General features: G+C 40.1%; 1 protein-coding gene across 3 annotated transcripts in view; it reads left to right on the top strand.

Moving 5' to 3' along the window:
• abcc3 (ATP-binding cassette, sub-family C (CFTR/MRP), member 3) overlaps positions 1-12,166 on the top strand; it is a 60,278-nt gene extending 48,112 nt beyond the window's left edge. For all 3 annotated transcript variants that reach the window (XM_088000917.1, XM_088000915.1, XM_088000916.1), the window contains exons 24-31: positions 2,987-3,186; positions 4,197-4,323; positions 5,137-5,238; positions 6,152-6,298; positions 6,388-6,546; positions 8,135-8,301; positions 8,388-8,582; positions 10,873-12,166. In XM_088000917.1, coding sequence (XP_087857043.1) covers positions 2,987-3,186; positions 4,197-4,323; positions 5,137-5,238; positions 6,152-6,298; positions 6,388-6,546; positions 8,135-8,301; positions 8,388-8,582; positions 10,873-10,984 — 1,209 coding nt within the window. In that variant the 3' untranslated portion in view covers positions 10,985-12,166. The remainder of the gene's footprint in view (positions 1-2,986; positions 3,187-4,196; positions 4,324-5,136; positions 5,239-6,151; positions 6,299-6,387; positions 6,547-8,134; positions 8,302-8,387; positions 8,583-10,872) is intronic.
• Positions 12,167-12,564: the final 398 nt, after the last annotated feature.

Genomic DNA, 12,564 nt, shown 5'->3' with positions numbered 1-12,564 from the left:
CCAGTGATGCAGCATTGTCTATTTTCTGCCATCATTAGCAAGACATCCAGTGCTAATGAATGGCAACAGCTGAAAGTCCCTCTGTTGTATACAGAGATTACTTGGGAGGCTTTGCCTGCTAAAGTGATGTAGCTGCAAAAAGATTATTCGAAGGACACTTTCTGTCATTCCAATTATAAAAGGCAGAAATCATAGTGTAACATTAGATTTTCCTACCAGAGGAACTTTATGCTCAGACAAAACTTGTGGTATGATTTCTGAGAGCTTCTACAAGTTTTGATTAGTTAAGTGTATGGATGGACCGATATTAACATTTGGGCTTGTATTGATATCCAATATTGATATTGCTGCTAAAACTGATAACCAATATTTACATATATTATATATATTTCTCTACACTTTCAACCCAGCAGCATTGCTTCTCTGCTTCACTTAAATACCTCACAGTCTTGAAGATATGACAATATTTGCCCATATCACTGTTTCCAGAGACTAATTTAAACGTTAGCTTGGCAATTATCTTAGAAGGTACACATCTTCTTTTCGCAATATTTGTTGTAATATAATTTGTCTGGCTAAATATTATTTAAAAATGTCCACAAAGTGACTAAAGTAGCCTACCAAGTCATTGTTGTTGACGTCTAAAAAGAACTACATTCTGTGTGTGGAACATTTATCCTCGCAGTAATCACGTTTTTACTGAGCGATTTTCAAATAAAAAATGAATACTGTAAAAAAAAATCAGCTGCTACTTAGTGCTTTGTTACAACTGTTTGAAACTGCTGGTTACTAACCAAGGGATTTGAGCTCCTTGATGCATCATATTGACAATCAGAAGGAGAACTGGGCATAAGTGGTTCATGGGGCTTGGTTTAGGAACATTTAAGAGTGACTTGCAGAAGTGTTTATGCTCCTTTTGTTATTTTGATATTTTACCAGCACAAACTTTAGTCTGTTTTTTGGGGATTTTATTTGACAGACCAACAGAAAGTACAACAAAATGGAAACACGTTCAAATCTGCTGAATCAAAAATCGACTTTTTTGAGCTTTACATCAAGTGATAGTGTTATTCCCTCATCAAAAACATACCCGAGTGTTGATTGATTCTTTCATGCCTGTTTGAGAAATCTTTTGACCATCTGGCAACCATTCAGCTATGCAAAATGCTTGGTCAGATCTAGCACTGCCTTCAGGGCGCAGCTCTTCCTCCGAGCTGCAGCTTCCAAGCTTTCAAGCTTCTGACTCACAGAGCATCCCTCCCTGCTACTTCCCAGTCAGCTCCTTCAGACTAGCCAGCAGCAATTAGCAAACACCTGCAGAGCTCATCATACGAGCTACTTCTCAGAGCAACGTTGGTAAAAAGGTTAATGTGATAGCTTCCTGAAGGACGGAGTTTCTAAAAGAACAGGAGTTTTTAAAGAGACAGATTCCCAGTTTTAAGGCATTAAACTACATGGTCATTTTGTTTAAGTTATATGTGTGTTTTTATGGCATTTTTTTAACAACTGAAGTTAACATACCGTGTTTCCCCGATAGTAAGACACCCCCAATTGTAAGACGTATCGGGGGCTTCAGGGGGGTCGGCTAATATAAGCCGTACCCCGAAAGTAAGACATACGTCTTACTTTTCGGGGAAACACCTCTCATCTAGCTGCGCGCCGCCTCCTGCCCACGTCCGCACCGTCCCCCTCTCTATACGTCGCCGCGTCTGCCACCTCCCTCTGATCTTAATGAGCGCCGCCTCCTGCCCACTTCCGCGTTTTATGGTTAAAACAAAAAATTCAACAATTTTTTTCCAATATAAGACATACCCCGAAAGTAAGACATAGTGGGGCTTTTGGGGATAAAAAGAAAGTAAGACACTGTCTTACTTTCGGGGAAACACGGTAGTTACTTGATTATGCTAAAAAGAAAAAGTGGCACTAAATGCTTAGATTAGCTGTATTCAGACATTTATTTGTTTGTTTCATTTGTGCTGGTGTCAGACTAAAAGGCCTGAATGTAAATATATGCCACACTTTACAGATTTTCATCAGTGGGGGGGAACAAAAAAATCTTTGGAAATCAAATTTCATGCCCTACTTGTTGGTCTGCGACATAAAATCCCTACGATTCATTCAAGTTTGTGGCTGTGAGGAAACAAAACGTGAAGAATGCCGAGGGTTCGGAACACTTTTGCAAAGCGCTGGCTGTCTGGGATCAAAACCAGCACATCAGTATTTACGCGCCAGGCTTCAGAGTTGGTGGTTATCGAAGGAAGACTCTGTGTGTGTTCATGCTGTGATTCTACCTGGACCTCCAAATGAGCAAAGTCTGTAATAACAGGGTAATTTCTGTCCTGCTGCTTTTTCATAACATCCACCCTGCATGGTCTGCTCTTTGCTGCATGACTCTTTGTTTCTTCTTCTGTTTTGTTTTGTTTTTTACCCCCTCCTTCCCTGAACTGATCTGGGAAACAAACTGAGGAAATACTGTCAATACTAAAGGCTTGTAGGCTCCTAACACTTTATAATAAATCCTCTTTACAAGACTATAAATGTGATTTTTTTTTTAAGACAATATGCTGCATCTGTAATGAAAAACAAAACACCAGCAGCTCCACTCCACTGGTGCTGAGTTGTTGTTGCAACATTACTATCCAGCAGCGCACCGGCGAATTAATTAAAGTGTTTACATGCCGCAGCACAGAGAGCGTACAGCATTCCTGAGGTCAGCGTGCTGCTTACGAGCTGATGGCGATTGGCAAATGATCAAATCTGAAACCCGGAATATCAAATAACTCTGCAGGTGTTTTGTTCTTTTTTTTTTTTAGCTGCTTTTATTATTATTACTATTTGTGCGCATGTTTGTGTGTGTGTGTGTGTACGTGTGTGTGTTTGAACTCATCTTTGTGCATTTTTGTCTTTCTGTAATTTCTGAACACGTGCGAGGGCCTCGTCAGGTTGTAACGCCATGTTTGTCTCTCTCCATCCTCGACGCCTGTAGAGATTTTACGTTGCCACGTCACGGCAGCTTAAGCGCCTGGAGTCGGTCAGCCGCTCTCCCATATACTCCCATTTCTCTGAGACCATCACCGGCTCCAGCGTAATCCGAGCCTACGGCAGACACACTGCCTTTGTCCTGATGAGCGATATGAAGGTGGACGAGAACCAAAAGAGTTACTACCCTGGTATCGTGTCCAACAGGTAAGTCTCCCTCCGGTTTAAGTCAGGAAACACTAACTGCCTTGGTCTATGAGGAAACGCTTGTAGAAAATGTTAATATTTGACCGAGCAACTTTAGCAGAGTGAAATCATGGCGGTTTAATCCCAACACTAAAATAGAGCAAGGTTTCTGTTTTTACACTGTATTTCCAAAGTTATTTGCTTGCCTATCTTTGAATAGATATGAATTCATTCAATGTTTTCTTTTTAATTTATAGGGTTTAAATAAAGTAGGGCTGAACTGATTAATCGTATAAATCACGACTAATTTAGACATCGATTAATCGTTTAGCAATTCATTTAAGACGGGTCAGGACACCGTGTCTGTTTGTAAAAGAAGAAGCCCACAAATGGGGAATATAGTTTAAGAAATCCAAAAACTAGCTTATATTCTTAGATTGATTCAACTTTACAATTTGTATTAATGTAAAAAAAAAAAAAAAAAAAAAATGCAACCAACCCAGATCCACTAATGTCTGACTTCACAGAACCGTTTTTCCCTGTCTTCATTCCCACTGTTTGCTCAGCCTCTGATTCACAAAGCAAATAGTAATTATTAGTAAAGAAAATAAAGTGGGAATTAACAACTTGGACACTTGCAAAATAGTTTGAGTTTCTGGCACTAAATTCCAAACATGTTAACATTTCCAAAACCCAGTCAGTGGAAACATTGATGTCTGTAAAGTTATTTTACTATTTAGAAATTGTTTAGAAATGTACAGTCATGTTGTATCATGTAAATGAGAAAAAGAATCAAAGTTCTGTTTAAGGTCATCTGTTTTCAAGTGCCAACAAGATGCAAGACAACAATCATTTCTACTCGATGTAATTATTTCTTATAACCATCTTGATGACGAAACGTTTCATTTCCTCTCAGCGCACCGACCATCACCTCTCTGGCCTATTGTTATCTTTTCACCCTGACACAGAGTCTTTGCATAATGCCAGTATAAAGTGGGACGGTTTCTAACTGGACGCCCGTTGTCACGCAGGTGGCTGGGAGTTCGTATCGAGTTCATCGGGAACTGCATCGTGTTGTTTGCCGCTCTCTTCGCTGTGCTGGGAAAGGCAACCCTGAGCCCTGGCCTTGTGGGTCTGTCCGTGTCATACGCGCTCCAGGTGATGTAACTCTTGCTATTTGAGCAACTTTTTACTGTATGTGCTGCACTTGCAGAGCCTTTTCCACTCCAAATTTGTGTGTTTTGATTTATTTTTAAGCGAGAGACCAACACACAGAGGAGCATCATTGGGGAGTGGGTGGAAAAGGTTTACAAAAAATATCTATGTATGAAATGTGTGACATGTTCCCTTTACTTTAATGCCTCTAAATAAAATCCAGAACAAGCAGGTGTCTTCAGAAGTTAATTAGTGAACTGAAAGTTATGGCAGAGAGGCAGGAGGAAAGTTATTGTTAAAAGAAATCAAGTCCTGATCAGAGATATGAGTTTTTGTCCACAATTGGAGGAAAACATCCCCCTAAGCACAGCAGCTCTATGCTGAAACGTGGTGGTGGCAGTGTCATGCTGTGGTGATGCTTTTCTTCAACTGCCAAGGCCGGATTTAGAAGAATAAGGGCCTCTTTCCTGGAGCCACTTCTGGTGACCTATGCCCTCGAAAAAATATATTTTATTCATGGAAGGTGGCAACAAGTTGGTCCCAAAAAGACGTGCCATAATTTCATCTTTATATTTGAAGATATTTTAGTGTTAAATTAATTAAAATCCAACGATGTTTTTAAAATTACAACCAGTGAACTGAGCCCAAGCAGTGGGATGTTTGTGCCCAAAAAAAATAACAACTTTTTTTTGGTCGCCCCCTCAAAAGTGGGAGCCTGTGCTGCTGCACCAGTAAAGCCCAGTCAGCAGGGATCTTGGTCAGTAGATTTCACCATGTGGCCTTGAGCGACTTTTAAAACCAGGATTATTCGAACAGGTGACCATGTCTCTGAACTGGATGGTGCGGATGACTTCCGACCTGGAGAACAACATAGTAGCGGTGGAGAGAGTGAAAGAATACTCCGAAACCAAGACCGAGGTATGTGGAGCATCCTCAGTTTAAACAATTAATCAGATTAATTGATTATTGGAATAATCGTCTACTTATTTGTGCAACAATAATCATTAAGTGGAGTATAAAGAATCTTAAGTAGCCATTTGCTGAAAGAACTACACAGTTCGGAGCAGTAATTAGGCCAAAACTGTTTAAAAATATATAAAAACTTTTTGCATTAAAGATGAAAAACCGTCTGTGTCTGTAAATATATTCTCTAATGGAATGCTGTTATTGCATTTTAGGCAATATGATTATTCTTGTTATCTGAAAAGGGAATTTTGTTCTTATGTTTTTCTAATAATACATAAAATAAGCTGCAGAATTTACCACATTTTTTTATGAAATTAATCGATTAGTCGTCAGATTAATCGCTACGAAAATAATCATTAGCTGCATCATTGTTTTATTTTTAAAATGTTTTTAGAAGCAATGCTTGTTTCTCATGTTCCACAGAAGCTCATGCAGGGCTGAGCATGTGTTTGCTTTTAAATCAGTGATTCCGCCCGCCCTCTTACACACACACACACACACACACACACACCTCCAGACCGACTCCATGCTAGAATGAAAAACGCAGGAATTCAGCCACATTTCATAAAGCTGCTGTGCTGCTCAGCTCGAGCTGCGCGGCTCCTATAAACCGTAACTAGATCCAGAAATGTTACATTACCTGCTTCCAACAAGCCCCCCGCCTGCTGCCCCACACAAACACTGCGTTTTGTACATGCTGTACTTTAGCAGCACGGCTCCCTCCGTTCACTAGCTGCTCTACGCCTGATGAAATGCTTTGGTTTAAAAGCAAAATACAAAAAAAAAAAAAAAAAAGAAAATGTCCCTTCTGATAAAAGTTACCAGAAAGTGTTCCTGTCAGAAAAAGGTGTGTTCTCTCTTCTAGGCCCCATGGGAGGTGGAGGAGAAGAAGCCCCCTCCGGAGTGGCCCATGCAGGGCAACGTGGAGTTCAACGAGTACAGTGTTCGGTACCGCGAGGGTCTGGACCTCGTCCTGAGGAACATCACGCTCAGCGTCAAGGGAGGAGAGAAGGTAGCGACAATATTATTTTTATTTTTTAAATTAATATGGATTTTTAATCAGGCACGGAAAAGGTGACCACCCGGTTTGATCCTGAGCAGATCGGCATTGTGGGTCGCACCGGAGCTGGGAAGTCCTCCATGACGCTCTGCCTCTTCCGACTGCTGGAAGCCGCTGGAGGGGAGATCACCATTGACGGCGTGAAGATATCGGAGATCGGCCTGCATGACCTGAGGTCCAAACTCACCATCATTCCTCAGGTACAAACCCCGTCACTACGCCGCAGGCACACCAGCCGTGTTTCTGTCACCGGTTTTTGATGCATTTTTTGAAGTATTGGGAGGAAATGGGGTTTCCTCCACCATGTTTTTGTGTTGAAGATGTTAAAAGCTACAAAGATGAAGAGGTGCGTGAGCAGGCATCATAATTTGGAAATGTGTGTGAGGCCAACGGGCAGATGCAGGGGCAGGAAAGCGTCAACTATAAACTTAGATGAATCTGTCTTTACTGCCACTGTTGCTGGTCTCTAAAACTTTATTTAAAATAAACAAACAACGCTCAGTCTGGTCGGGTGGCAAATAAAGCCTGGTGGCCCGCCAGGCTTATAGTCCACTGGGGGAAAAGGTTGATGGAAAAAAACATTTTAAATTTCGCAAAAATGTTTTAAAGCCCGGTTGAGGTGGTTTTTGGATTTTGTGAAAAGGTGTTAATGCGCTAAAGGGGAGATGGAAACACATTTACCAAATAAGTTCTGACGTAGCGAACTCTCTCATCCACTGGTAGGTCTGTGTGCTCACAGACATTTGATTACACACAAGCAGCTGCACAATTCATGTCCATCTTCATAATTTAAGTGCGAGTTACATGTATGGATCTGTGTGACCTCCGATTGCACAGTGTGGATTGTCTGTTCAGCTTGTTAAATACTAATTAAAGCAAATGATATGCAATTTAATTGAGTAGGTCATTATTATTTTAAAAAGTGACAGGTAAAAATAGAATACGACAGATTTGTTTTTATCTGGTAAAATGATGGACAAGAGAAAAGTTTAGGATAACCTCTGGTTTTCATCCACTGGTGGGTTTGAGCCTTACTATGGACACGAAACTCTGAAAATTTGAGTTTCTTCCTAGGCATGAGTAACAACATCTGGCAAAGGTACACTTTAATCCTGGTTGGTTCACTTAAAGCTAGAGATGCTCCGATCTCATATTCATATCAATCACGATATTGATAAAAACTCTAGACTGGGTATCAGTGACCGTGTGTAAGAGCAGATCTATTCAGTCAAATTCTATGCTCTGTGTTCTGAGCAGCATCATGTTTTGTTTTTTATTTTGCATTATATTCAGAATTCCTAATTGAACTTTCTGAACCATAGTGGAGGAAGGTTTGTTGGAGTTTATTTTTACATGTTGGACCAAGTTGTTTTTGTCACTTTCAGTTTTATTTATTACTTATTTTACGTTTGCTGTTCAACCCATAAGTGTGCTGACTGAACAAATTAAAGTTTTTACATGTTTGACCAAGCTTGTGAAGCTACTGGTGTGCAAAGTTATCAAATAAATTTGTAATTCAGAACATTTATGTCCGTGTTTTAAAAAAAGAAACATTTTGAAGTCAATTCAACGCTGTGTTTCTGCATCGGATCGGCATCAATCCGATACTAAACCTCAGATATTGGTATCGGAAGTAAAAAAAAAAATTGGATCGGTGCATCCCTACTTCAAACCAACAGATGGAAATACGCCAAATTTGCTTTTTTTGCGATATTTTGAAAATGTGCTGTCTTTTAAGATTTTCCATATTCGTTGTCTGTAACAAGCCGGTGTCTGTCTCTTCCTCAGGAACCCGTGCTCTTCTCGGGGACTCTGCGGATGAACCTGGATCCATTTGAGAAGTACAGCGACGACGACGTGTGGAAAGCCCTGGAGCACTCGCACCTCCACAAGTTCGTCAGCAACCAGCCGGCAAAGCTGGAGCTGGAGTGTTCGGAGGGAGGAGAGAACCTCAGGTGCGCTCAGCAGACTAAAAAGGAGCCGCTGAACAGATGTGTATCTGGTTCTTGTTACTGAACGTCTGCTGGTCTTTGATCTGCAGCGTGGGCCAGAGGCAGCTGGTGTGTCTGGCTCGAGCTCTGCTGAGGAAAACCAGGATCCTCGTCCTGGACGAAGCGACGGCGGCCATCGATCTGGAGACGGACGACCTCATCCAGTCCACCATCCGCACTCAGTTCGAAGACTGCACCGTCTTCACTATCGCACACAGACTGAACACTATTATGGACTACACAAGGTCAGAAAAGGGCAGATTTTTTCCCCCACATCTTCTCACCACCTTGAATGTATTTTATTGTAATTTAATATAAAAACAAACGTTTTCAAAACGTTTCACTAGTACAAATCTGAAAAGTGTGGTGTGCATTTGCATTTAGCCCCCTATTACTCTGATACAAAAGCAATTTTTAGATTGTCAGATTATTAAATCCATCTTCCACTTGACAATCACTGATTTGTGTTAGGGCTGGGCGATACGGCTTAAACATAAAATCAGATTTTTTCATACCAATTTTAATCTATTTTTCTCTCATACATCTCTGATTAAAATAAATAAAAATTACAAATGGAGATATTTTGAAAAGCTGGTTTTTAGTTCAATCATCCTGTCTGTGAGTTTACATGATCTTAAAGCCCAAATAAATAGAAGCTGTGAAGCACGCTTGTCAAACAAGATGGCGACCATGGGCCTGTTGATGTCTGAACTACGGAAACCCAAAAAGTGCAAAAGTGAAAAAATAAATCAAGATTTACCAAAAATTAAGTCTTCAAAGGCAGAATATGCAATTAATTTAATGAATATGCGATTAATTGATCAAATCGATTAATTGCCCAGCCCTGCTTCTCACAGAAAAATCACGATAAAATCCAAGACTCTCGATCAGAAAAAGACGATTTAATGAGCGACTGACGATGGAAAAACACAGAGTGAAGACACAGATCAGAGTCCCCGTCTGTTCCTAAGCTACAGTCTTTTGACGTCACGGTAAAGCGAACACTTTTATGGACAATGTCAACACTTTGTCACACATTAACGTGAATTATTGATCACAATAGCCTCTGTCCTCTGAATGATCCCTTAATACCTCCGGTAATGGCCGTCGCCAACACGAGTGTAAAGAAGATCAGCTGTTCGAACCCGGCTTTTATTACATCTCCCAGCTTCTGCTGCCGACATCCATCTTGGGGAATCGAGCGGAGTTCTGATCGTTGGGAACAGAGCCGGCGGATGCTGGGTTCTCGTTGGGGAGCAGGAAGCAGGACTCATAATAAAAGGAACCATTGACATTTACGGTTAAGCCTGATGGAGACTGACGTCTGCAAATCATTGTCCCTCACTGCTGTTATGCTGAGAAAGTGGCAGCTGGCAACACGGCCAACATGTGGTGTTGTCCCTGTGTTATGACTAAACGTTTAAGGGACCAGAACAGGAACTTTTCCCACATTTTGACAAGCTATGATCACGAACCTTAGAGTATTTTATTAGCGTTTTGTGTGATTTAAATCAAATAGCCGTATCACCTGCTCAGTATGCAGTCAGGTTCTCCAGGGTCCTGCTGATGACCTGATTGTTGGACTCGGATGTGTTGAAGCAGAGAAAAGTTGTAAAAGTTGCAGGACTGAACCTGGAGACCAATACAAAGTAGATGGTCTCCTTGTAAAGGAGAAACATTATTATGCATAGTGCAAGTCAAAATATGAATCTGGCATACAGTTTAAGATTTCCCATTTCTAACTAAACAGAGGAAGTCCGTCTCTTCATGGTGTGTTCGTCAGGGTGTCCACGCATCCTTAAGTCTTTTTTTTTTTTTTTTTAAATTAAGGTCTGTCATTTTGTCATGGCAGGATTATTTCATCTCGTATATTCTCATGGATGTCACTTTCTGTCAACCAAAAGTTTCCCATCTTCATTGCGTTGTGTCTAGAGGCAATTGAGGCTAACGCTAACCGCTATTTGGTAGCAAGTCAAACTTAAGGCTTTTAAAGACCTTTCTAATGCCACCTTCAGTTAAAATTTAGACTGAACAAACAATAAATTTAGGGTAACGTGATAGATACGTGATCATTGAACTTTATCTGCTTAACCTGTCACGGTGAACGAAGCAAGGTTGACGGCATCAGTTCACTCGCTCTTTGGTTTACCTGTCGAGTAATTTGTGCAGCAACAGTTTCAGGTTTTGCCACCGTGCCTCATAGCTGCTTAAAAAAACAACAGCGGGGAGTTGTTTTTTAAGAATAAAGGAGGAAAGTCACCAGCTTGGCAGTGTTTCAGATATTTACAACAACAAAATGAAAACCAAATCAATAATTATCGATATCGACTGACATGAAACACTTATATCGCAATACGTTTTCCATCCATGTCGCCCAGCCCTAATCTAGGGAATGACTGACAGCTGACGGTAAATTTGCACTTACCCATACATGCAAAAAAGCTAGCTAGCTAGCGAGGGTGCATTAGTGGTTAGTAAAGTCCTGATTGAACAGCCACAGATGGTCAGTACCTTTTGTTCTCTCTCTCATTGCAGAGTGCTGGTGTTGGACAAGGGACAGATAGCAGAGTTTGATACGCCCACAAACCTCATATCAAAGAGAGGAATCTTCTACGGCATGGCTAAAGACGCAGGACTGGCACAGTAGAGGATCAGCTCAGTTCATCGCAGCCTGACTCTGGGCTTTAAACATGGCAGCAGAGCTGTTCATCACTTTGTTCTTACCTGGACTTGCTACATGATTGTGTTTATGTTTTTCTTTAGGAGCACTTTCTGCTCATTTTGAATGAAGCCTGAACTCATTTTTGCAGGCTTGGGTCAAATTGCATTTGGGGGGGAAAAGTTCTAGTTCTCATCAGAAGACATGCTTTTCTTTTCTTTTCTTTTCTTTTTTCCTTTCTTTTCTTTTTCGGAGTGGTTGTTAACACCTGCAGCCACTCTTACAGCTGTCCTTCTGTCTCATGAACAGGAAAAAATAAAGCCATACACGCAGACGCTGCTTGACCCAAGCCTGCTCCTTCGTGCCTTCTGCCAGTGTGATAAGTGTGATAAGCCAGTGAATGTATCATATTTAAACTTGGCTCATTGCTGCAAAACAGCTAACAAGGAGGAACTTTTATTTTACTATTCAAAGAAGAAGACTGTGCCACTGTACCGTCCTCACGAGAGACAAAAAAAATACACTTTTGTGATAAAAACCCATGTTATTTTTGTACTGTACCTTTATTTAAACTACTTGTGAGAGATTTGTATCATCTAGGGATGCTTCAGTTATATGTGTGATTCTTCTGTGAACCAAATGTATAAAAACTTGAATTCTATACCACAAAAATATGAAAATAAATAATAATAATAATATTGATATGCCTTTATTAAAAACAGAACAAAAAAACAACAACGGAAGATTAATCAGTGTGTGCTTTGTTCCTGACTTTAGCTCTACCAGATAAAAACTATGTTTGTTGATGTGGTAACATGTGGCTCACTTTATGACTAACTCTGAGAATACTAAATTGTGTTGTCACATCGTGTGAAAAAAAGGTAAAATTTTAAAATGGAGAAAAACTCCTTTTATGTATATTTTGAAAGTTTTAACACAAATTTATGTTCTGAGTGAAAAACCAGCTATAGACTTTGAAATACCTCAAGAAGATAATTGAACTGTTCAGTAAAATCATTTTAAAGTATCACAAATGGTCCTCTTCTGGGAAAATTTGAAGGAATGAAACAGAATTGAAGATTTCTGTGTTAAGGGCAAAAACAATATCCGATTATGTCTAATTAGTTAATTCCCCATTTTACCATTAAACAACCTGAACTGAACTTGAAATATTTAATGTGTCTACTTGCAGTTATTTTTGAATTATCACATTTATAAATATTTAATTTCTTGTTTATGAATTTTCTTGCCCCCCTCTTTGGGTTGAAGTCTTTGGGTTATTTCCTTTAACAGTTTTCTTGGCTTTTTTGAGACTTAACCAATGTCATTTTAAATGTGTCTGAGTGGAGACACATTTAGATTGGTTTGAAACTTTTTCACAGCACAAGTATTATTTATCTTGAATTCCTGAATCTGTGTATGCAACCTGATTTAAAACAAACTAAACAACCCGGTCAACCTGATTTAAAACAAACAAAACAACCCGGTCAACCTGATTTAAAACAAACAAAACAACCCGGTCAACCTGATTTAAAACAAACAAAACAACCCGGTCAACCTGATTTAAA

Source organism: Poecilia mexicana, unplaced genomic scaffold (genome assembly GCF_051168715.1).
Source record: "Poecilia mexicana isolate PSO_F unplaced genomic scaffold, ASM5116871v1 scaffold_19, whole genome shotgun sequence".
In the NCBI taxonomy this organism is placed as follows: domain Eukaryota; kingdom Metazoa; phylum Chordata; class Actinopteri; order Cyprinodontiformes; family Poeciliidae; genus Poecilia; species Poecilia mexicana.
The sequence above is the reverse complement of the archived record's forward strand: the minus strand, read 5'-3'. Positions and strand labels throughout refer to the sequence as shown.